This window comes from Pavona decussata, unplaced genomic scaffold (assembly GCF_977016875.1).
Source record: "Pavona decussata unplaced genomic scaffold, jaPavDecu1.1 SCAFFOLD_469, whole genome shotgun sequence".
NCBI lineage: Eukaryota > Metazoa > Cnidaria > Anthozoa > Scleractinia > Agariciidae > Pavona > Pavona decussata.
The window spans coordinates 47,724-73,824 of record NW_028145807.1 but is presented as its reverse complement, the minus strand read 5'-3'; the positions used below and the strand labels follow the sequence as shown (position 1 = coordinate 73,824).

The 26,101-nt window shown below is 38.0% G+C and overlaps 2 protein-coding genes and 1 pseudogene across 2 annotated transcripts; all 3 read right to left on the bottom strand.

Annotated features, from left to right (window-relative positions):
• Positions 1 to 280: 280 nt before the first annotated feature.
• On the bottom strand, positions 281 to 2,288 carry LOC146450274 (uncharacterized). Its single transcript, XM_085100554.1, has 3 exons — positions 779 to 2,288; positions 469 to 688; positions 281 to 334 (listed from the first exon to the last, which is right to left on the bottom strand). Exons 1-3 carry the CDS (start codon positions 824 to 826, stop codon positions 300 to 302), a joined length of 303 nt encoding a protein of 100 aa, XP_084956680.1. The 5' UTR covers positions 827 to 2,288; the 3' UTR covers positions 281 to 299.
• A 10,773-nt stretch (positions 2,289 to 13,061) lies between these two features.
• Positions 13,062 to 16,802, bottom strand: LOC146450273 (uncharacterized; annotated as a pseudogene).
• Positions 16,803 to 17,109: 307 nt separating this feature from the next.
• On the bottom strand, positions 17,110 to 24,760 carry LOC146450272 (uncharacterized). The gene is made up of 5 exons (XM_085100556.1): positions 24,655 to 24,760; positions 24,107 to 24,217; positions 22,746 to 22,892; positions 20,837 to 20,983; positions 17,110 to 17,549 (listed from the first exon to the last, which is right to left on the bottom strand). The coding sequence occupies exons 4-5, from the start codon at positions 20,913 to 20,915 to the stop codon at positions 17,110 to 17,112; spliced, it is 519 nt and encodes a 172-aa protein (XP_084956682.1). The 5' UTR covers positions 20,916 to 20,983; positions 22,746 to 22,892; positions 24,107 to 24,217; positions 24,655 to 24,760.
• Positions 24,761 to 26,101: the final 1,341 nt, after the last annotated feature.

Genomic DNA, 26,101 nt, shown 5'->3' with positions numbered 1-26,101 from the left:
AGAGATAACTAAGCAACAATTATTCTTAAAAGCAGCAAAATACAAAACAATGTATGGCACTTTATTCCAAATTGAAGCTTTATAATCTCTGAAAAATGCATGGCTACCCCCAATTTTCTTTTTGGATACCAAAATAGCTTGCTAAGTTCTGCTTTCTCTCCATGGTCTTAAAGCGCCCAAAAAATCCCTGTATTAGTGGGCACCACCTATAGGAAACCCGAGTAACTCGAGATGGGAAGAACATATGCGTAGTATTAAACAATAGTAGGCACCGTTCTCAAGGGCTAATGCTTGAAACATCAGCATTTGCATTTGTTGATGATGGTCAGTTTACCTTTAGTTCAAATAATAAAAACAAATTGTTATAACAATAATGACAGTCTCATCGTTTACATGTTTCATGAGTCAACTAAAATGGTAACAAATTTTTGTACACCGCTTGCTCTTTCTTTACTAACTCGATCTTACCTCTTTGGAAACATCCACTTCCTTCAGATAACATGTTTAGGAAAGCATGGCCATCTGAAAATTCTACACATTTTTTAATAGTAGTGGCATCATCGCAGGCTATGCTATTCATCAGGGTAAATTTACTCGCAATTTCTTCCGCTGCTAGTTTAGGTTTGGAAGTGGTACATGTGCCTATGCTTTCCGTAGACCACACAGTAACCTCTTGGAAGTCGTGTTGCTGTACTAAAACGAGAATTCTTGCCTCTACGTCGTAAAATAAACCGCAAATTCAATTTCGACAGCCCTCGTTGAATAACTTGAAGTGTACCTGCGTAAAAACTGGCGTCAATTCCCATTCAATGCAAAGACATCGCATATGTAGTTTGGCAAAGAAATGTGTAGCGACCGCGGACTGGCGGGCAGCAATCTGATTGACAGCTTAGTGTTCGCATTAATGCCATTGGACAAGAAAGGGGGTGTGCGAGGAGGTGTGACAAAAAGGCCTGGTCACTGAGCCATGGGAAATGTCCAAATGGACAAAAGTTTTGAATCTCTCTGTTATGTTTACTGAAGTTTCACAAATTACGGTGCAGTGAGTATTGGAGTGGAAGGTTATCTTCAACAGTCCAGCGTTTTGGAATTTTAAATACTACCAAGGTAACACTAATTTACCCCTGAAAAACACTGGATGCCTGACTGAAGCCTATTACGCTCGAACTGTCAGTACTCGAAAACTGTATTACTGGAGAGGAATTTACCGTTTTTATCAAGTCTCGCGATAAACAAAACATTCCTTTCTACTGCCTACTAACGGAGCACCATAGTTTCTTTATAAACTAACCATTATCCTTATGTAGCGTAATGTTTCGTGTTGGTCGATAAACAAAATACGCAAAGATTTCCGCACAAACCAAAAAACAATAATTGTTTTTTTTTGGTTTGTGCGGAAATCTTTGCGTGTTTTTATTTTAATGTATACACTCGATTGCAAAAACGTTAACGCCTAAAAAGTATAAGCCATGAACGATCAGACCCAATGGCTTTATGGGTATAAGTGTAGTCAATTTATTTGCATAATGTTCTCTACTCGTGCGACGGTTGTTGACCAAAATTAGTTACACGTGGTAAATGATGGAAACTGTCCAAGCTTTCCTTAAAGTGTTCAAGTTGGCCAACAAGGGCCAATTTGAGTGATACACAATTCGCGATTTGCATAAGTTCAAAACATGCAATGAACTTAAGCAATATTTGGTAGAAAATTATTCGGAAGAATTAAGTCAGCACTGTATTTTTTATTGCGAGCAATGAGAATGGTAAATTATTGATTATGGAAATGAGTTATTGTTTAAACACTACCCACAATTCCGTTGGGTCTCCTCGTTCACGGTTTATGCTTTTTAGGTGTTTTTGCAACTGAGTATACACACCACTAGTACAATGTATCATACTAGCACTCTTCCACAAACTACAAGAAAGCAATATTATGCAATTATACAGTCGAACCTCCCGTAAGCAACCACCCATAATACCAAGGATATGTGGTCGTTTACCAGAGGTCAGACCACAGGGGATCTAAATTTTGGGTAATTTACATATGGTAATTTCAGAGACCTAACCCTTTTGCTAGTGCTTATCGAAACCCAAAGTAATAACTTTTTTTTAGACTGCCTGATTTAGGAGGAAACAGTAAATGGCATTTCTGCAATATTACATTTCAAGCGTAAAACATCTACAACTTTCGCATTTGTTTGTTTGTTACATAATCCAGTTGACGTTCTTTATCACTACGATTTTTCTGTTGGCATGAGTAATACAAGGTTGAGAGAGTCATCACCAGTCATGCAATTTTACATACATGCTATTTACAAGATAACAGAGTTTCTTTCCTACCAGGGATTCAACCTGAATAAAGTTTTTTTTAGTGTACACTATAGACATGTGTATGTTGTTATCAATTGTTTCAAAGCTAAGCTATTTCAGGAGACACTTCCTGTAGCTTCAGCTGTGAGATTTGAATACGGCATCCGCTGTAATGATGTGGGCGAATATTTTTACAGCAACACATTTTTCAATTTCTGCCTGTGAGAGATACAGCAAAGTGTGTCAAGTGGTCGTTTACGGGAGGTTAAAAACGATTGAAAATTTCAAACAATCATCTCTAAACTTGGTCGCTTATGAGAGGTGGTCCCTTACGAGAGGTTCCATCTATAGTGACTTGAGTTGAAAACTTTTGGTATTTTTGAAAAGTGGTCGCTAATGAGAGGTGGTCGCTTACGAGAGGTGGTCGAAAAGGGGGGTTCCACTGTATTAATAGTTATTATCTACTTCACAACAATACTACTAACACCCCCTTTTTAAAATTATTTTAAGAAGGGGGTGTACCCGGGGAGGGGGACTCTCTTATGAAAGGGGTGGGATGTTCGTCATCTCACTTAGGGGGTGTAAATTTTGAATTTTGATCTCGCTTAGGGTGTTCTTGGTAAAATTCTATTATATTAATTTAGCTGTGAAACTCTCGTCCAGGGTTGCATGCGAAAAGTTACTGTATTTTTTTATTTGTCTTTGTTTTAAAATGGTCTCTTTTGGGGGGGGGGGGGGGGGGAAAGTTAGAGTCATGCCCAGATTGGTCTTCTTTAGGGGTTTAATACAAAACTTCGGACTAGCATCCCCACCCCTATTCATATGAGAGTCCCCCTGGGGGAGTGAACACCACCATTATGATTGTCAACAGCGTATTGTATAGAAGGAATTACATTAAATAAAATATAATAACACTGGGTTCCCAGTCCCCCATGGCATTTTTAAAGATCTCCTTTCAGTCCTTGCCACGTATTAGCCACTCGTGAGGGCGGGGGTATCATGAAGGTATCAACTTCACTCATTGTTGCCGGGCTGAAAGACACCAATTGAAATTGAAAAACACCTATAAAGGAAATATCGTTAGTGACAGCCACAGCAATACATACCACAATGAAAGAACTTGACCCTTTTTGTTTCTTAGAGTACTTTTAAAAATCCTAGCTATGAATTCTTGCATCTCAACATTTATAACAGTGACCGGTATGACTAGTTGTTTGATATGATAGCGGAGCTCTGCGCGCCAAACTCGCACGCAGTGGAGCCCCATAGCTAAGAGAATTTGGTAACCCATGAATGCGAGAAATTTTGGTTTGGTTATGACGTCACTGTCCGTCCAGCGTACGTACGTCCGTAAGTCCTTCCGCCCCTCTATGGAGGCCATTGTGAAATGTCACATTCAACCTGTGTGTCAACCCGCGTTTTTCTTGGTTTTTGGCGGGAAGTTGCATCGCCAACTGCGTTTTAGAAAAAGAAAAGCAAAACATAATTTTAAAGACGACAAAATACAAAGTCAATTTATGTGACCGACAGCGGGAGGAACAGGAAGACGTCTTGCGGTGGAGGAAACAAATTGACTGACACATCATCAGAATCTTGAAGTGAAACCATCTTACTCCGATCTAGCGCGACGAAACGTTGGACTTTTCCTCTTGAAGTGAAACGTTTCGTCCACTTGACGTTGTAAAACTGCAGACGACAAAAATCAACAATGGAATAAAAGGACTGATTATTCTCAGAAGAGGCGGGTATATTCATGTAATTTTGGTGACAAAACTTTGCTGGTTTGCTGTCTTGCAAGATCTTGTTCTCTTGCATGCAGTGTTGGCACGCCGCTTACTTTAAGCTTAAGCTAAATACCGCTAACTTCAGGGGAGTGTCTTTTGAGATCATTTTTTCGGCCCATGTTCATTATTTCCCTCGGAGTTTTATTTTCTAATGGGGTAATTTTCCGTCGTTCCGTGATTTAGGATTTGGTGTGATTTTCCGCCATTCCACCGGTCCAATGTTCTTTCTTTTATGGTCACCGGCAGCCCAACATTTTACTCCGATCCGGCGCGATGAAATGTTGGACTTTTCCTCTTGAAGTGGAACGTTTCGCTCACTTAACGTTTTGAAACGAACAAAAAAATCAGCAATGGAATAGAAGGACTGGTTATTCTCAGAAGAGGCGAGTATACTCATGTTTTGCAAGATGTTGATTTCTTGCAGTGTTAATTAACACGCAGCTAGTTTAACTTAAGCTTATAAAGCTAATTACTGGTCATTTTTTCGGTCCATGTTCATTATTCCCCTTGGAGTTTTATTTTCTAATCTCGTCGAATTTTGCCTTCCAACAGCGAGAAAAAGAGCAAGGCGACTAGCGGCGGGAGAAACTACTCGAACCCTTTTAGAGCCACGCCACATCATGAAGAGCGGCCGAAGTGAAATAATTTTACTGCAGTGATCTTACACGACGAAAGGTTGGATTTTTCCTTTTATCTTGAAGTGAAACTTTTCGCTCACTTAACGTTATAAAACGAACGGAAAATTCAGCAACGGAATAAAAGGACTGTTTATTCTGCAAAGAGGCGAGTATATTTATGTGACAGTATTTTTGTTGACAAAGCTTTGCTGTTTTGCAATATTATTGTTTTACTTGCAGTGTTGACAATGCAACTCGTTTAACTTTAATACTGCTAACTTCAGAGCAGTCTCTTAAGCTCGTTTTTTCGGTCCATGTTTTTCATTTTCCTTGAAATTTTATTTTCAACTCTCATCCCATTTTGCTTCATTTAATAAAATTTTATTCTCAGGTAAAAATTGTCAGTCAAACAAACGTCTGGCAATTAACACAGTGTTTTTCTCTCATATATTTCTCCTTTTAGGATTTATTTGTGACAATCTTTACAGAGAACAAACACAAATACTTAAGAGAATAGGATATAACGGCAAGGATTTAGATGTGTGAGTATTTTTGACTGAGCTGAAAGTTTTTTCAAAGAACGTTAAAAGCGAATGTAAAAGTATAGTGTGATTTCATTTTCATACAAAACATGATTTCATTTTCATCAAAACAGTGTCCCCTTGCTTCTTGTAGGTGACTGATAATTAGCCCATTCTTTTCATTTTTCAATTTTTTCTCAGTGTGTGGAAGGGAGTGTTTTTTCAAGTCCCTGAAGTGTCAATAAGTTTAAAGACATAGAGATTTTAACCCTCCAGATGGTAGTAACTCTTCCCAATTGGGTCTCGGTTTCGTCGCAGTTCTCGACGGTTATTGTTTGATTTCGCAAATCTTTGGAGAAATGGAGATGTTTTAAATATTCTAGGTATATTTGAACTACAGTAATAGCCCGTGTATAAGAACCTGGGTTTTAAGAACCTGTTAGGCTAAAAGTTTCATTTTAAGCCCCCTCCACGTTAAACAACCTATTTAGGCTAAAATTTTAAGTTAGGTAATCTTATCAGTGGGGTAAATGCTGTGAAAGGGTATTATAGGCAGAAACTGCTGAATTAAGATCATCATCTATTTAAAAGTAACTTGACATAACCTTTTTTTTCTTTCAAGCTTAAGTACCATGTTGTATGATCTATTGTGTTTGCCATTATACCGTATTATGAGATGATTATTTATAATATATATAGTATATTCAGATGAAATTCATATGAAAATATAAGAACCTATTTTAAGAATCTTGGTAGCCTAAATTTGCTTTAAGTACCATTTATATGAGAACCTATTAAGGCTAAATTGAAAAATTCAGGTTCTTATACGCGGGCTATTACTGACTAGCTCCTCAGAAACCACAAAGAATGGAAACGGTTGTAATTTCTTTCACTTTGTTCAACTTTCCTCCATTGAAGAATTTTTTTTATTTGTGCTCTAAGCATAAAATCATTAAGTGGTTGTGCTGTTCCATCTACAGAAGTAGCCGGAGATTCAAAACACTTTAATTTGTACCTTAATTTTTCTTTATCCGGGAAAGGACGTGGAATTCTGCCCATTATGGAGCCAGCCAAATATTTTTACATGAAGCGCACTGCTACTCTTTCTTAACCTAGTTGCAGGTGTCTTTGACAAATTCCATGTACAGCTCTCCGTCATCATAATGATAGTCACAAATTTTAGCAAAATAATTATAAGGTCCGGGGACATGTTTTTCTCAACTTTTGGATGCTTTAATTCATGTAATCATGATTAGCTGGGTCTTGTTGATAAAAACATAATAGAAAAATGATAATGCCTGACCTCCTCCTCCCTCTCTGTTACAAATGCCCTTATGTAATCTGACAGAACAGGTGCCTTGTCAGTGTGCAACGCTATGTCATGAGCAATCCTCCATGCATTTCTCTCCATTCTTTATCTTTATGATTTTCATAGTCAGCTAGTCACAGTCATCTTCTAAATTTCTTCGCCTATTTTTTCATGGAATCCTGGAAAATATTCCCATTTTATAGAACCGCCATGGATAATGGCATCTCCAACTGCAGAATTAGTCCTTTCAGCTTCCCCCTGGCCACTGTGTTCATGTGCTCGATGAATCCTGATGCGGTAATCAGAGTTCCAAATTCTGGACAATTCGGCATCTCGGAACCTGACTTCATCAAACAATGTTCAGCATTATCTTATTTACATCAATTATTACTGCATCTAGATCACATTAAAAAATGGTCACAAGGAGAGAAGGAGAATTCATTTTTAAAGAGAATCTATCGATATGTTTAAGAGATTATATGGTTACTGTAATCAATTTGTATGATGTAAACATTTTTTCAAAAAAGGAGGTAAGGGACTAGATCGATGTAAGTATTTGCATACAGGAATCTTAGAATGACTCCTTGGCAAAGCAAACAGCTATTTAATATATAATGTGGTTTACAACATAACACCACTGTATTCTCCAGAGTCATGCACATATCTAACAGCCTTATCCTTTTAATTTTTAGTAAAGGATTTTTGAAAGTGAGATTCATTAGTCAGTTATAATGCAAATGTCATAAAATGTTTATACTACAGAAATGATTGTATCAGCTAAAATTTTTAGAAGACTAGGTTTTAAAGTTAAAAAGGGTGATAGGGGGAGTGGGCATGTTATTTTACAATGGTTTGCAAGATATCTCATGAGGGCGTGCCAGGAAAAAAATATTATTTAGAACATCATGCATCTGGTGGAGGGACTTCCAAAACACAAATTTAAAGGAAAAAAAATTAAAAATCATCATAGGCCCGGCCATCTGTATAAATTATGAACCCTCCCTCCATTAAGATCTGCCACTGCCTGGGCACAAAGCCATGCACAGAGAGTGTAACCTTTGCTGGTAGATTTAGACCTTTTGTTCTAGCCGTAACATTTTAAAAATTAATTGATGTACAAGCTTTTAATTTACCATCACAGATCATGACAGATGTGATGAAAACACTGTATGGCTCAAGAATCACTTTGTTAAAATTATGGAAGTTCTTGTTGAGGCAGTTCATAAACTTTTAAAATATGCATTCTTGTGTGAACGTTTCTGTGCACTTTTCCCATCAAGGGATAGATCCAGTTGTGTATTAAATTTCTTACCCTTTTGTAAATGTTTATGATGGCTGGAATCAAATAGAATGGGCGCTCACTGAGGATGTAATATTTTTCTTCAGTGGTAAAGATTTTGATTATGGTTCATGGTTCATGGTTCATGGTTCATGGTTCATTTATTTCACACTATTTACACAACATTAACATAAAAAGTAAAGTATTACAACAGATAATTACAAGATAAAAATAAATACAGTACAGATTAGTTGGCCAGGTAGGGCTATTGCTCTAGCATGGTGTGTACCACAGAGATTGGCTATGTCAGTGACCAGTGTTACAGTTTTCTACACCTTATCACATGGTCTGGTATACCTTTTCAGTAACATAAGGAAAAGCACTAATATTATTTTCTTTTTCGATTCTGTCCACTGGGTTTATGTAAAATCTTCTTTATTTATAAGAACAGTTTAAACCACTGTTTGTTTTGAAGAACGAAGTAATAAAATGCTTTTAATTTGCAATATTTCAAGCAAAGTTTTTGAATTCAGAAGAGGACTATTATATGCACACTTAACTCTCTTTAAGCACTCAATGTACCTTCCGGATGATGAAAAGTAAAGTAAGGAATATTTTTACAGAATGCTTATTAAATGATACATGGTAGGTATCTTGCTATGTAAAAATGAATAGGACTTCTCAGATGAGGTGCTATCTATAATCTGGAGTGATGAGGGTGCAGCAGTGTAGTGTTTAGCAGTCTAATGACTTCTTCAATTAAGGTTTTGCTCGTAAGGACAAAAGGTAAATAATAGGTTGAAGCAAGGCCTGTACCTAAACTGAGAAACTAGAGAATACAACCTGCAGTGTAAATTTTTGTGGTGAAGGAAACCGCTTCATTTTCTTCTCAGTATTACCTCAGTAAGGAAATGTGGTCCATGCAAGGTAAAATAAAACTCTTTGACTTTGGCAGGATTCAAACCCATTACCTCAGGATTTTGATCACTGATGACCAAATGTACTCACTAGGGCAATGCGATATTTAAGTGGTTTCCTTCCCACACAGAAATTTAAACTCCAGAGATAATTCTCTGATTTCCCAGTGGCATAATCAGTACTGCACAGCACAAAATTTCGTTATCCCTTAATTGTTGTGTTATTTCTTTACTTTGCTCCAAGTGAACTCTCATGTAGCAATGTGTAAAATATCTGCTGAGGATAACTGACCCCATAACTGCCTGATGGATTTTTTTGGTAAATATTTTGAAAGGGACAGTCAGGGATTTATTTACCCAAGTGTTATTTCATGTCAAACAATTTACTAACTTTAAAAACCAGGTACAGATGGCTAGGAATTGCAAAAATATTTTTTTTTTTCTGTTGAATAAATTATTAGACTTTAGACATTAATTTTATTGCATTCAACAGCTACACAGAGAGAACACACTCCTTACACAGATTGGAGTCGAGATTGTATGGGACAACCAACCTTGATTGCCATGAATGAAAGGATATTGGGACATGTTTTTCAGCTGGGCACCCCCTGCAGATCTTGCGGGGGCAGATGACATCATCACCAACTTGGCAAAGGAGAGAGAGCCTAGGATCGAGGTCAACAACTGCACTCTCTAATCCAATTTTGATTATAACTAGTTTTCATATACCATAAATGATCTAATAAACAACAGGGGCGTTTATTGAGTTTGAAGGGTTCGAGGGGGGCGTTTAAAGGATAAGAGACGTTTAAAAGAGAGAGGCTTTTATTGTAATAACTGTAACATGGTAACCTAAATACGGTATTATAATAACCTAAATGACAGAGCTTTAGCAGACTATCAAGTCAAACGTGGAGTAGGGCTTGTAATTCCGGGATGCTACAATGCTAGGACGAGCCGAGAGAAAATTGTTGGTATCCTAAGCACAGAGATCAAGAAAAAGAAGTGCTATCCTCACTTTGAACTGGAAATTGAGAAAGACGCAACTTGTGCACCGGTGTTAATTAAGCAACAACGTAAATAAATTGATTGTATTGTGCATCTGTTTCTAGTTTATGTGTGGTTTTCAGGGAAGGGGGGCATTATTTTATGTTAGAGAGGGGCGTTTAATACAAACTTGTCAGCTTAGGGGGCGTTTATTAGATAGGAGGCATTCATAAGAGAGGGGGCATTTATTAGATCATTTACAGTATACATGTACAAAGTAGCAAAGGGATAAGTGATTGTCATGTTGGCTTTGCAATATCAAGAATAAGAGCCAGACAATTACCGCTGTGGTTTCCCTGAGCAAAACAGTATCACTTTGCACTCTCAAAACAAAAGAATCAATGTGATTGACAGGAAGTTGTGAAAGGTTCATATTTTTCCTATCACTTCTAAAATAAATGGGAAAATTATATTGCTTTCTTAGCTAAATTAAGTTAAGAGCAAGAAAGACAGTTCCCTCTAGTAAATCAATATCAAAGGCATGGAACTGAGCACCTAGTTTGAGTTTATACAAAAACCAAAATAAACAACTTTATGTGTAGAAGAATTAAGCTATCAACCTGGGAAAAACAGAAATTTTTAAAATGAGCTTTTTAATTCAATTTATTGAATTATAATCAGCTACAACTACAATATTTTAAAGAAAATAGAAAAATGACACAAAGCTAACTTGACTTGAAATATTTCTCATGTATTCCAACATCTCCAGAGTGCATCTTCCTCAAATAGAACCTAAACATTAATTAACAAAAAAAAAATCACTGAATTTGACCAGAAAACGATGCAATTTAAAATATTTTGAAAATCCCCATAATTAATGACTCGTTTTTCAATTGGTCCGCAGTTTGAAACGATCTCTTAGTATTGTGCATTATTATGTTACCGACCACATGGCTTAATTGTCCGTATTAGCTTGCAATTTTAACATTATCTTGATTAAAGATCAAAGGTTTCTTTTAGAAAATTGCTTCCTCAAGTGGAAAGGTGTTAATCAACCATACATAAAGATTTGAAGTTATCTTACCTCCTTGATTGACAGTTCAAACCGTTGGACCTTTCGCCTTCCACCGGCACAGCAAAATCCCTTCTACTTTTGACATTTATCACACTTAGCATTAAATAATTGTGCCCCCTGTATTACACTGTTATTGTTGATGGGAAGTTTGCTGCATATGCACTACAAATATATATATAACTGCCGAAAGGATAAGAAACTGGTAAGATTACTACGTTCATACGATAAGCAGATTCCTAATGCTATGAAACAGGGCTTGAACATCTATGAAACCGATGATCGGAAAATCAATCGATGACAATCGATGCCTTGTTAGTTAATTGGCATCGATTGGCATCGGCCAATCGATGACGAATCTATAATCACACAAACGTAGTCGCAACTCATCGATTGTCATCGATTGGTGTTAAAAAAAAATTCGGCATTCCACACGTTCCAGCATTTACGTATACGCTCTCGCAGTACGCACAAATGATTCAGATTTCAATTCGTTCACCGGATTGTTTGTATGCAGATGCGACTGGAGTGAACTCTGAATGGTGGGTGATGTAATTATACTGAATTGTAATAAAATAAAGCAGAATAAACGTGAATAGGCTTCGGTAATCACTTTATTACTTCTTTGTTACAACGAAGGTGCATAAAGTAAACAAGGTAAAAAATGAATAAAGTTTACTGCATGCAGGCTTAAATGGGTGAGCTGTATAGTAAAAGCTGGAAAAAAAGAGACCATATCGAGAAACTTAGAGCTGCGCGGGAAAAAGCCAGCAACACAACATGTACAGCCTCTGTCCGAAACACAGTTACCACCGGTCACAAGAGAACTAAAGGCCACAGTTTGGACTCAGCTAGATTCTTTTTGTAAATCTTGACTGAAAATAAAACGCATCAAAAATGAGAACCAATCGATGACAATCGATGTCAATTAACTGATCGATTGGCGTTGATAATCGATGAAATAGATAATCACAAAAAACCCGTGCATTGATTGTCATCGATTATCAATATCAATCGATTAATTGGCATCGATTGTTATCGATTGATCGATTGATTTTCCGATCATCAGTTTCATCGATTGTTCAAGCCCTGTATGAAAGAATTGGAGCTCTGCTTTTATGCTTGGCTAAATCTATTTATTTTACTGATATACAAATAATAACAGAAATAAATGCTACAAAACAAAATAATGCATTAGCTTGTGCCTGTCTTCAGTAAATACCACTCCTGTGTTTGGAATTGCACAACAGCTACTACTAACGACTGCTACTACTAGTACTAGTACTACTACTACTACTACTACTACTACTACTACTACTACTACTACTACTACTACTACATATAATAATAATAATAATAATAATAATAATAATAATAATAATAATAATAATAATAATAATAATAATAATAATAATAATCACTGGAAAAATTTCTCTATGGCCGTTAGGTCACGCTATATCTAAGTGCCTTTTTGGCTTCAGCATATAGATGTTTACACTGCTGCATAATAAAAACAATTTGTATTGTGCAAATTGCATGAAATAGAAAATAGCTACAAAAATAGAACTACAACTCTATGATATAAGATTTAAAAATGTCATGTAAAAAAGATAAAAGCCTACCAAATGCGAAAATGCAATTAGAATGCTAAATGAAAAGGATACCATTTTAAATTTCTCTTCGGTACTGGCACTTCTGATATCAAGTGGTAGTGCATCCTAGAGCTTAAGTGGAAATTAAGAATTGGCATGCACAGTAATATAATAGGCCTTGTGCATCCCAGAACCATTTTTGCATCTGCCACTTAACTTTCATACATCTAGTCAGACCATCAACATGTAACATTTGCAAGCTGCCATCTGCTCAGGGTACACTGACCACCGAGCTGGCATCTGCTGGCAATTAAATTTAATTGGTGGCTGTCATCTGTTCATGCCACAAAAAATTTAAGAGCTGGCATCTGCCACTCAACGTTCATACATCTAGTAACACCATCAATATGACGTTATTGCCAGCTGCCATCTGCTCAGGGTCAACCACTGAGCTGGCATCTGCCAGCAATGAATTGGTGGCTGCCATCTGCTCACACCATATAAATTTAAGGGAGCTGGCATCTGCCACTCTACTTTCACACATCAAGTCACAGCAAATGCATTATGCTTACATCAGTTACATGCCTGGTCTCAGTTGCACTTCAGTACTTTGCTCGAAATTGATTTGTGAATGCCATGACTATAGCCCAGAAATGACTGGTTCAGAAATGGCTCAATGATTACCTTGTGATTGAGCCCACTCTGCCATTCTGAGAAAAGTTTCTTCTGAATATGCTGTTGCTAAATCCTTCCTCTGCTTACACTCATTTGCTAATACGTGCAGTCGTTCCATTTCCACTGCTCTAGCACGGGTAGTTGGAGTGAAATCTTCATGAAATGCAAAATCGGGATCTGTACTTTCTCCACCTGCCGATTTTGCTCTTGACATTGCGACAAATAAAGCTCCTGGGTTCTTAGCTTCAAAGTTGTGCTTTCCAGGGTGGATCACAACGTACCTGAATGCTTCTCCATCACCCACAGTCATCCCTTGGCACTTGTGGATCGTTGTTCCCCATGCCAGTCTCGAGGGAACTTGAAGACGCTTGCATCGGTATGTACAGTCAGTGGACCGACATACAGGAACTATTGGCACAACAGTCGGATCTTCGTTGAGGTAAGGTGGACCCTTGTATCCTGGAAAACGCACAAACACTACATCAGGTAAAGGGGTGGGATCATCGGTTGGTCTGCAACCATCTTTGTAAAGAAGGTCCACTACTGTGCCCACTGCTCCATTGTACAAACCCCATGAAGCCTTTAAGTTGGCTACCAGCATGACTTTGCTGTCACGGCAAAGATACAGTAGTGGTAGCAGCCACCGCGCCTTACTACTGTCAGCTTTCTGTGCATGCCTGCCATTGTCAATTGCCTTGATCCTTGCTACTGGGTGGTTAGGCTTTCTGTTACACTCGAGTAGCTTAGTTTTGTTGCGCCTCCATTCCAGGCGATGTGTTGGAAAGACGTACAGACCTTGTTCATCCATCCTTCCCAGAAGTTCTGTACCATGTGTTAAGCGGAGATTGTGCCACTGAAACTGCTGTAGCCAATGGATTTGCTGGCGTGTGGTATTATAAGTCCTCGAGAACATCAACACACCTCTCAGCTGTAGTTCAGATTCAGTTTGCCTCACAATCTCAGTAAGCTCCACAGCACTATCAAAAGTTGTCCATACCAAGCGACCAAGTTTAGATGGGGAACTGCGACAATCTTGAATGTAGACAGGAGTGTCCCATACAGGCGGTAGCTGAACATCATCTCCCATAAGTACTACTACAGGAATACCCCTCCCCCCCCCCCCCATAGCTCGTCTACATTGGCTCCTCTGTTCACTGCATAACGTGCGTGATGTTCCATCCAGCCCATTGTGGTGCGGCCAAACATCGATCGCTCGTCCCCAACCAGAACTTTAAAATTCTCACACTTTTTCTGAATTCTCTCTAGCACTGGACCTGCAGGGACTGTCTGTTCGTTGCAAGACCTTCCTCCCGTTGGGATTCCTAAGAAACTGTGAACTGTACTGCCTTGAAAGAGATAGGCAGCACTCCCCGTCGGGGTTATCACCTCTATTGCGTCATTAGTTCCAAACACTTGCCGCACTAACCTCTGAAGGCACTTGATAACATACGACTTTCCAGTTCCAGCAGTTCCGGAGACAACAAGCCGCAAAGGACAGTAACCTTGTCGGTTTTCAACAAAGTTATAGAGAGTGTGTAACACCAGACTCACTATGGCTCTCTGATTCTCATTTAGGGAGAACGGAGACACTTGTGGCAATTCAAGGCCTGCAGTTTGGCGTTCTTCATATTCTTTGATCATTTCTTCAAGCCATTTCTTGGGGTCTTTGCCCTCAGGAAGAATAATGCAGGTGCTGTTCCAGTCATAGTCCTCTCCACCATCATCATAATCCAAATCCTTCTCCACACCCTCATACCTCTATACCCACATAGACATCTACCCAATCTGGTTGTTGCTCAGCTTCTGCAGCATCATCATCCTCATCTTCCTCAAATACCTGTTCTTGTGGGTACTCTGCATAACGCTGTGCCTTAGAAAACCTGGACCTTCACAAATGTTGGGAACGTATCACTAGAAATAAAATCTGTAAACCTATTAATCCAGGATTCGGCATCTCCCTTTACTTCTTGGATGTCAAACCAGTTTGGCCAGTGCCACAAAAGCATTATTCTACAGTAGTCCTCATTCAATGGCCATGTTGTGTGTGTAGCATTATCACTTACAACAGGTACCTTACCATTTTTGGATGCAAAATGGTACCAATAACAGTGTTCGTCCCGTGGTCGTGCAAAGTACTTATCCAAAGGTGTACTGCGAGTTGCAGTGTCACCATCCCGTTCAAGTCGCCTTGAGCCTGACATAGACAAGTACGTGAATGTTCGCTAAAGTGCTAGTCCACTCAACTCAAATGATGTCTCAGGTCCACTGATATTTCGTCTTCCCACAGTCTTGATTAGCATTTTAACACACATTGACTTGCTGGTCACTTGGCCTGCATCAGTTGCATTAACAGCATTGATTATGTCCTTAAAAAGGTCAGCAGCTGCACCAGTGGGTTCACTATCCTTGCAAGCATAGCCACACACACAGTCAATTATTGCTATGATATCATCAGTGCTAGGATTGTCCGGGGGAGAATTGGGAAGAATTGAGCTTACGTCCTCATTGCTCTCCAAGACAGCATTTGATAGCGAGAATGCTGAACCACACGTGGATGGTCACGTGGCATCTCAAGGCAAGGAGCTCCGTTATGATCTTCCACAATTTCTGGGTCGTTCCGCAGTTTCTTCCATGGGGAAAACTCGCTTCCAAACTCCATCCTGCATACACATTCTCTTGGCTGCAATCCTAGCTCAGGGTGACAAAGAGTCCTCAAGCAGTAATCAGAACAACTGTGCAGCCCAACTCGGTTCACAAGAAGTAAATGATCTTCCAGTATTGCATTTTGTGTTGCAGCTATTTCCAGAAGCATCTTCACCAGGGGATCCCTTTCATCTGATATTTGGACAGCCAAACCCTCAGGTGCTGGCCAAAGGTCTTTTCTTGGCTGTCCTTCTTCGTCACTGCCAGCTGGGTGTGATGCTGTAATTGCAGCCCACTGGCTAAGTCTAGCTGCATACTCGTCCTCATCACAACCATCTCCACGACCTTCATGCAACAGCTGGTGTGGCTGTCTGTCATCTCTGCAGCTTAGTTGGTGTTAATGAACTTGACCCCGGGACTTGACAAATTCATAGCGGTACCAATAATCAGATACACCAAACACTGGCTTCAGTACCTTTTTATGGTATGACTGGGTACGTAGGTCAAAGTAGCTTACTACCACATGAGTATTTTCTTAGACAGAATTGAAGCGGGCATTGCTATCTTCGGCAGGGTTGACTTCTTCCCCCGTGGTCTGTAAAATGTGTTGTTCCAATAGTCTTCTTAGTGGGGGAAAGTAAAACTCTGCACAACTTCCAGTCATGAAAAATGAAGGCAATCCACGCTTTTCATTGACCATGAACTCAACCAAGGCACGAAGCTCTCTGCGTCTTTGATGCCAGTACTGAGCTGTACCGGGCAGATTTGCACCAAAATATAACAGCCTGTTGGTGATTGAAGTGTCACCCCTCGCTAGTCGCTCTTGAAGATCTGCAACAGTTATGTGTGTGGCCGCCCGGTCACCTAGTTGTTGATCAACGAGGTGCCTGCATCTCTGCTCCAGCGCACGCTTTCTCATGATGATGTTGTGAACAACAAACTTCCATACTTTACGCCGTGCAAACCCTCTGTCTTGATACCACAGCAAGTGTTCCGCCCACTCGTGAAGTGCAGTACATGTAACTGGACGGTTGATGTGGAAACCACCCTTTCCATAAGAAAACAAGCAAGGAAATGCCATTATGAAAAGGTAAGGAAATGTTGAACTCAGATGCTGGAGTTGCATCTGTGTTCGGCCATGCGATCACTGGTCGTTCAGTGCCTCGTTGTGCCTCATCTGACTCAACTTCCCTTGGTTCAGACACAACTTGATTTATGGCTGCATCGACTTGTGCTTGCACGTTCACTCCTGGCTCAGTAAGAATAACTCCAGAGACTGTTGAGTCATTGCTACCATCTGTTTCACCAACAACCAATTGCTGTGGAGCGGGGCCTTGATCATCCATGTGTTCTGTTTCAGAAAACTGAACAGTTCTCAAATTGGACAACTCACCATCTTTTGGTTAACTCTGTATGCGGGCAGCATCTATAAGAATGTCACTATAAGCGGGATTATTATCCGGATTATTATCCTTGTAGGTCATCTGCTCCACCTCAAATGAGCGTATTGCACAGTATGCATTGTCCTCTATCTGACTAGATCCTGCTGGTGGAGGTGGTGGTAGGTCTCCAACAACTTCACGCAACCTTTTCTCCTCATCTGATACTCTCCTTTGATTTCGTCGCTTTCTCCTTCTCCTGTCATCCTCAGTTTCCATTGCACCACGTTGTGCAAACTCATACTGCACACCAACTGCCCTTGCTCTTGCAACTAGCTGAAGATCTTCTGAATGGTCACTGTCATTAACTTCCAGAACAGGTTGCTGTACTTGCGATGTTGAGTAACTTGTCGCTACAAGTGGCGGATTTTCCAACACAGGATTTTCTCTTTCAAAGTCTTCTCCTAAAAAAAATTAATAGCTTGTAATGTGAATTTGTAATACTTTTTAAATGTAAGTTGACTGTCACTTGCAGTTTGATTCTCCTTTTAAGAATAGGATAAATGGGTGCACTTAGTGTGAAGCATAGCTTTCTTGTGCAGTGCCTCACTTTTATAATTATAATTTTACTATGATTATTTTGACTTTATCTACTGTTAATTAGTAAGGGCGGAAGTACTTGTTTTGTAAAAAAAGATAAATAAATTTCATATTTTGTACAGGTACATGTAGATACCTAACCAGAAATTAATTTAAAAAAAACTACATGAATTCAATTTACAGACATTTACAATATTATGAAAAACAACAAAAGCATCATTCTAAATACCAAAAATTATTCATGTTAAAAATCAGTGTATGTGTACCTCAAGGCAACTTGAGGATTTATGCATTAAATTGTTGTTTGTATGAACGACTTAATGTTTTTCCTAATGAGACTCAACTTCCCATGCCTCAACTTAGATATGAGTGGTCCTGTAAATAAACAGTACTGAAACCAACAAAAAGTTGTAGTTGTTTTGAACCAGACTTTGTTAAACTAGTGGAATGAAAAAATGGGTATGAGGAGAGAAATTTGACAGTTCAGCTACTCTTTTGCCAGGTGTAATTCTCCATGACCTTTGCTCATCCCCAACTAAAATAATCTTAATCAGAAAATAAAATTTGAATCAATGAGGGTATTAAGCAACTGAACTTGGAAAATGAATTGCGGAAGATTAAGAATGATGAGGCCACTAAACTGAGTTCATCTTTAAGCTATACACACGTAGCTGCTATGAAAGATGAATTATTCAGTTCTTCAAAGATTTGTCACCAGAATTTTAAACGTAAATGTTTAAAATGTTTTACATGCTTTCAATAATGTTTTACATGATTTTTATACCAGTCGAACATCCCGTAAACGACCACCCTAAATGTCAAGGATATGTGGTTGCTTACGGGAGGTGGTCGCTTACCAGAGATCAGACCACAGGGTGTCTAAATTTCAGGTAATCTACTATGGTAATTGCGGAGACCTAACCCTTTTGCCTGTGTTTAATGAAACCCAAAGTAACAACTTTCCTTTAGACTGCCTGATTTAGGAGCAAAAGAGGTTGCCTACAAGAGGTAGTTACTTATAAGAGGTGGTGACATACGAGAGGTTCCATCTATAGTAATTTGACCTGAAAACTTTTGGTATTTTTGAAAAGTGGTTGCTAATGAGAGGTGGTCGCTTACGAGAGGAGGTCACAAAGGGAGGTTAGACTGTACTCAAATTTGGTTTTATCACCAGAGTTGATCTGTAAAGAGCAGATGTGAATTGCTTTTTTTCTATTGAATACACTGGCAGTCCAAGCACATTATTCAATAGCAAAAACATAAAATTGATGTATAGGGTAGCAGAAATGGCGCATTGGTGAGAGCACTCACCTCCCACTCGGAATCAACTATGTGTGTTGAGTTTGTTGCTGGTTATCGTCCTTACTCCTAGAGTTTTTCTCTGGGTTATACAGTTTTCCTCCCTCCACAAAAACCAACATTATTCAATTCAATTCAATTCGTTTATTTTGCCATTAACCAAAAAAATACAACATAAATACATTATAGACGACACACAATATTCTTACTATTACAATGTTCATACTTAACTATTTACAATATTAAAAGGGTTAAAGGCTAGGAAGCCTATATAGAAGCCGGGGGCTTATTAACTATAGGCTTCCTAGAACTATAGAATAAACCATAGAAGTTAAGGGTACTGATTGAAAATTCCAATTATTTTTTTTTTTTTTTAAAGAAGAGAAAAAGAAAGAAAGGAAAAAAAAAAGAGGTAAAGAAAAGGTGTGTATCTCAACAAAGAGTCAATTTAACTTAGAAAGAAGGAATTTTTTAAGTCTTTGGCCAAACAAACTGATACTTTCACTGAAATTCTGATTATGAAATTCCAATTCGACCTGGAAACAATGGAGAGGATAGCCACTCTGTGGCTTACACTGAAATTCCTATTTATTTATTTTATGTTTTTTTTTTTTATGTGTAAACTTTGCAAGTTTTGATTTGGGCAAGAAAAGATATAAATTAAAGCAATGGTTCAGTCAGGTCTGTATCATAATTTCCAATATGACTTCCACTGGTGTGACACAAGGTGAACAAAACAATATCATGCTATCTTTCTGACCAAAAGTATTCAATAAGCTCAATCGTGAAGGGAAGGATGGGTACAAAGGTCTCAGAGGTGTATAATGGCGTACAATGAGGCTTTTGTTAAACCTTTATGGCCTTGTTGTATTGTGATGATATGTCCATTGTCTAGATCAGCCAATCAGCATTAAGTTTAACCATGTGCTCTTATGGTATGTTCCTTTCAACATAACTGTGTAGGTAGCCGAGTGCTTAGTTCTCAGAATAAAGTTCTGTTGAGTTTACTCTTTATTGAGTGTATCGACCCTGATTTAGACAGTATTAAGCTTAAGCTTACAATTTCCCTTACATTTTCTTCAATGTTTTCATTGAATATTTCAAATCAGGACACAAGGTTTAAACACTTAATTCTCATCAAAGTATCAAAGCTGACCCACCTATAAGTACCAACTGAAACCTGTTTCTTTCCCTTAGTTCACAAATGAATGCCTTTGATAATTATTTATTTGTAAGGCTGTGTCTGAGTGCAGCAAAGCAAATAGTAGATGTCTGTACCCAGCCTGTTTATTATATGTATGTATAAACAGATTGGGACTATGGGTAGTCTTTCAAAATTAATGCTCACATCGATCAAAACATTCTACATTAGTCACAAGTTGTAAGAAAATAAATTAATTAAAACTGGATTACACCGTGTTCTCTCCAAGGAGGGGTATTTTTGTTTTGTATTGTTCTCATTGCTTTAACAAAAATGGCCCAATCAGAATCCATTATCTGCGCTTATGTCAATGTCTGCACAAAAATGTGCAAAAATATCACGGTATTAGCAGGCACTTAAGAAACCCGCGCAGAACGTATGCGCAGTAACAAAAGTAAACACCGTCCTCAGTTAAACCAAAAAAAAAAAAAAAAAAACTAGGTAGAGCAGCTGACATTCTAAAGTACAAGATTGTGTGGCTAAGAGGTACAAGAAAAAAAAAACAAAAAACAAATTATGTTAATGTAGGTAATTATTCAATACCCACAAGCCACCATGGTATGAACAGATTCCACTACAATTAGCTTCTTCAAATTCTGATACTTAAACCACAGCCTATACTCTTACTGAATATGTAACTGATGTTTTTACCTGCATAATCATGAGCAAACTGATTTGAATCTCTTTCGACAGGCGATAAGTTTGACAATATTTCATTCCCGGCTTCCATATTGCAATTATTTACAATTTGGCTTCTATCTTCACGTACACTTTCCAGCTGGTATTCATCTCCCTCTACTGAAAACAAAAACAAGCCATAATTATTTTGCTCAAGAATCATTAGTAGTCGAGATTCTTCTAACAATAACTATATTCCCCTAATTAACGTCTTAAAATCACAGTAAATTATGTGCGTAATGATACCAAATGGCACTGAATTTCATTTCAAAAATAAGCTTACTTTTTGCTTTCAATTCTACGACATTTGGCATTTACTACCAAGAGGAAAGCCATTCTGAACAGGATTTTCCATAATTGCCCCGCAGGATTTTGGCCCAGAGGCTAAAACCCGAGGAAGCAATCCAGAATTCCCTGCGTGTATATTATACAAGGAATCTTTTAATAAAAAAAAGTAAGAAATGTGTTTGAGTATGGGAAGATTTCCCAATTTAATGAAACTAGGAGCGCACGGTATTCAGGTAATTTTTTAGCAAGTGCGCAAGGTGGTGTTGGAAAGTTAAAATACAGTATTACATGATTGAAATAGATATACATCATCTGGTTAACATGTATATAAATAGATTGCAATTCATGATATTTTCTAGCAATACATAGTTGCAAGGTTTCTTTTTTCATGTTTTGCCCAAATATTACACAAACCATGTTGAAATACAATATTGTAGGACTGTCATATGAAACTGGATTAAACCATGTTCTCTCCAAGGAGGGGTATTTTTGTTCTATGTTGTTCTTATCGCTTTAACAAAAATGACCCAATCAGAATCCATTATCAGCGCTTATGTCAATGTTTAAACAGTTTTAAAGTGCACAAAAATATCACTGTATTAGGAAACCCGTGCAGAACGTATGCGTAGTAACAAAATTAAGCACCGTCCTCGGTTAAACCAAAAAAAACAACAAACAACTCAGTAGACCAGCTGACATTCTTAAGTAGAAGATTGTGTAGCTAAGAGGTACAATAAAAAAACAAATAACAAATTTTAAGTATACATGTATATCACACAATTGAATAGTACTTTTAGTGCACGCTGATTGGCTAGCTCGGAGGTGATAAGCAAAGTAATATTCACCTTCAAGCAGCCGAAGAGAAACAAGATGGCTTCCTGTTCGCCACGGTTACTTAAGAGAAAATTATTTTTCAAATAAACAAGGCAGCTGTTTAAAAAATACATAAATGACAACAAAGTTTGGTTTGATGGCATTTAAATGGTAACTTATTAAATCTTAGCAGCCTCATATTCTAAGGTGAAAAATGAAAATACAATCCCTTGTTTACAAAAACTGCCAAGCACTAAAATTACAATGAAAACAATGAAACATCTGATATTTTTCAGCATGGTTTCAACAACAGACGAATTTCAAAGAAAAATTGCAGAAATGTCACAGTAAGAACTAAACAAGTGTCTCCAAAAGTCTTATTTGTCTGCAAGAAAGCGAGACGGAACTTTCTACTATGAGAAACCGCTTACCGCTTGGCGTGCGAGATTTTAAATTTTCATACCATTTGTCGGTATACATGTATTGTCAGAAGTAAAATAAGTTTTTAGTTCACTAGTTATTCAGCTTGTGTGGTATAGACTAAAACAAATATTCACCTCAGTGTTGGTGAAAGTGATGAATATTTACCTCGCCACTTTGCAGCTCGGTAAATATCCATCACTATTCACCTCCACTTCGGTGATTAATTGTTAAATGTAGGTAAATATTCAGTACCCAAAAGCCACCATGGTATGAACAGATTCCACTACAATTAGCTTCTTCAAATTCTCACACTTAAACCACAGCCTACTCTTACTGAATGTGTAACTGATGTTTTTACCTGCATAATCATGAGCAAACTGATTTGAATCTCTTTCGACAGGCGATAAGTTCGACAATATCTCATTCCCGGCTTCCACATTGCAATTATTTTCAATTTGGCCTCCATCCTCACGTACACATTCCAGCTGGTATTCATCTCCCTCGACTGAAAACAAAAACAAACCGTAATCATTTTGCTCAAGAATAATTAGTTGTCGAGATTCTTCTAACAATTACTAACTATATTCCCCTTATTAACGTCTGAAAATCACAGTAAATTATTTGCATAATGATACTAAATAGCACTGAATTTCATTTCAAAAATAAGCTTACGTTTTGCTTTTAATTCTACGACATGGCATTCACATCCAAGAGGAAAGCCATTCTGAACAGGATTTTCCATAATTGCCCCTGCAGAGTTTTGGCCCGGAGGCCAAAACCCGAGGAGGCAATCTAGAATTCCCTGCGTGTATAATACAAGGAATCTTTTAATAAAAAAAGTAAGAAATGTGTTTGTAGTATGGGAAGGTTTCCAGATTTGATGAAACTAGGCGCACGGTATTCGTGTAATTTTTTAGCAAGCACGCAAGGTGGTGTTAGAAAGTTGAAATACAGTATTGTATTATTATTATTATTATTATTATTATTATTATTATTATTATTATTATTATTATCATCATCATCATCATCATCATCATCATCATCATCATCATCATCATCATCATCATTATTATTATTATTATGAAATAGAAATTACATTATCATGTTAACATGTATATAAATAGATTGTAATTCATGATATTTTCTAGCGATACATAGTTGCGGAGGTTTTTTTTTTTCATGTTTTGCCCAAATATTACACAAACAATGTTGAAATACAATATTGTATGACTGTCATAGATTTCAGTGTCAGATTTACAAAGCAATATGTTGAATATTTCTATGAATATTAACTTCAATAAAATAGTTGAAACGTAAAATTTACAACAGTCGTATAAACAATATTTATATTCAATACAAATCGTCAAAAACAACTTTTCAAAACCGGGGGCAGCTCTAGTGAATACCATTCTAGTATTAAGTTCTTAATGTGTATCAATGTTAATTTCACACGATAAAAGCTTAAAACATTCCCGAAAAAGCCTGTAATTCCAAACATATGCACTAATGAGAAATATTCCCGAAAGCCAAACTCGACGCTTGCTATATTGTTTTGACAGCTTGACAAGCGACGTACGGTGATAGCAAGGTAAAGAGCAACAATTAAAGCTGCCGCCATTTTCTTTTTATTTACATGTCATTTCACTACAATTAGCTTCTTCAAAATCTCATACTAGCCACAGCCTACTCTTATCTAAATGAATGTAAAATGTTTTTCACCTACATGTTCATGACCAAACTGAACTGACTCTCTTTCGACAGGCGATAAGCTCGACGGTATGTCTGATGCGTCTTGTACATGACCGCAATCTTCACGTACATATTCCTCGACTGAAAACAAAATAATCAGATCACAAACAAGAACAGACCTTAATTGGCTCCAATAGTGGGTGATATTCCTCTGACAACTACAAATTCTAGACATAATTATATGCAGACTAACAACGAGGAAAGCCGAATTCGACGGCTTGTACGTACCGTGGTTGAACAAGAAAAACATTAAAACTGCTGGCATTTGCAGGTCTCTAGGCATGACGTGACATAAAAAGTAACACAAGTACGGGGTTGACTTTGATAATTGACTATATTATTATATTGTTATTACTATAATTGTAATATAATAATGTTATACTGTATTATTATTACTATAATTGTTATCTTAAATAGAAGAAAAGGTTCTCTATTTAATCTTTTATCTGCAGCGCAATTACACGTATAATTGTTATAATTGACTGTGATCTATTTAAGCTAAAGATTAACGTACTCACCTCCTTCTCTTTCTCTTTGCTCTGTGTTACTTGAATTATTTCTTCGCCTGCTCTCTCGTTTCCTTTCTCTATCTCTTTTTCGCTGTTCGTCACTTATTCTCCTCCTTCTTTCACGACCTCTTTCTTTCTCTTTCTCCCGTTGTTCTTCAGTACAATTCAGTCTGTTTTCCCGAGCCCTGTTCTGCTATCTCTGCCGCTGCTCGTCACCATATTGCCGCCTTTTTTCTCGTGATCAGTCTTGCTCTTTCTGCCGTTGTTTGGCACTCATATTTTGCCTGTTTGCTAGTGCTCTTAGTCGCTCTCTTTCACTTCGAGCTTCGCCTATTTGTCGCCTGCTTTCTTGTTCTCTCTCTATCTCTCTTTCTCCTATTTGTCCTATTTCTTCGTTTGTCGACATATTGAAATATGAAATCATAAATTGACTTCGTATTTTCTTGTCTCCAAAATTGTTTTTTTGTTTCTCTGAAACTATTAGTTGGCCATGCCACTTCTAGCCAAACAAACGCGGGCGACGAAACAGCTCACGCCATTTGCACTGAATTCCCGACAAACAAACGCGAGTGGCAGCACAGGCTTCACATTAGTTGCCCTGTGGTGCTGCGTACGGTCGTACGTACGGGCGTACGGTCGTATGGATGGACACAAGTGACGTCATAACCAAACCAAAATTTCTCGCACTGATGGGTTTACCAAAATCTCTTAGCTATGGGGCTCCGCTTGCGCGCGCGCGGGAGCTCCGCTATAATATCACTGATTTTAACTATGAATATTTCTCTCACTTGGAGATATCGGGAATTACCAGTCATTGTTAAAGATAGCAGAAAACGACAGATATGAAATTGTCAAAGAAAGAGTGACAGCAATGGCTCTAATGAATTCTGGAGAAATCCTACATGTCCGTTCCGGGGCTGACTGTTTTACGAAGTGCCTCGATGGTTTTAAGAAACATTTTCCCCTCTATGTTATAAAAACGTAATGGCAACGAGTCCTCGCAGAATTAAGGATTTATTTTCACTTGTGTTTTTAAAAATTTCGCAAACTGCCCTCGTTGCTGAGCGATTTGGGCAATTTGGGAAAACTTGGAAAATGCCAGCAAAAATTGATCCATAATTATACTCTGCCTCATGTGATTACATATACTAACATAAGGATGTCTTTGTGCAAAACCATTCGCACATACCATATCAAAACAGCCCCACAAAATCATCAGAGCGCCTCAAAATTACCGCAACGAAATCCATAAGCGACATTGGAGACCATCTCGGACGATCAACAATGGGTACGAGAGACAAACTGATACCCAGTGGGGGATGGACAAGGTGTTTTTAAATCCCCCCCCCCCCACCCCTGACCATAACGCTGTGATAATGACGTTCAATTGAGTATAAATAGTACGAACAAAAATGTTTCCTATGAGGTTTGCAATGAGTTAGGCTTCGTATTACGT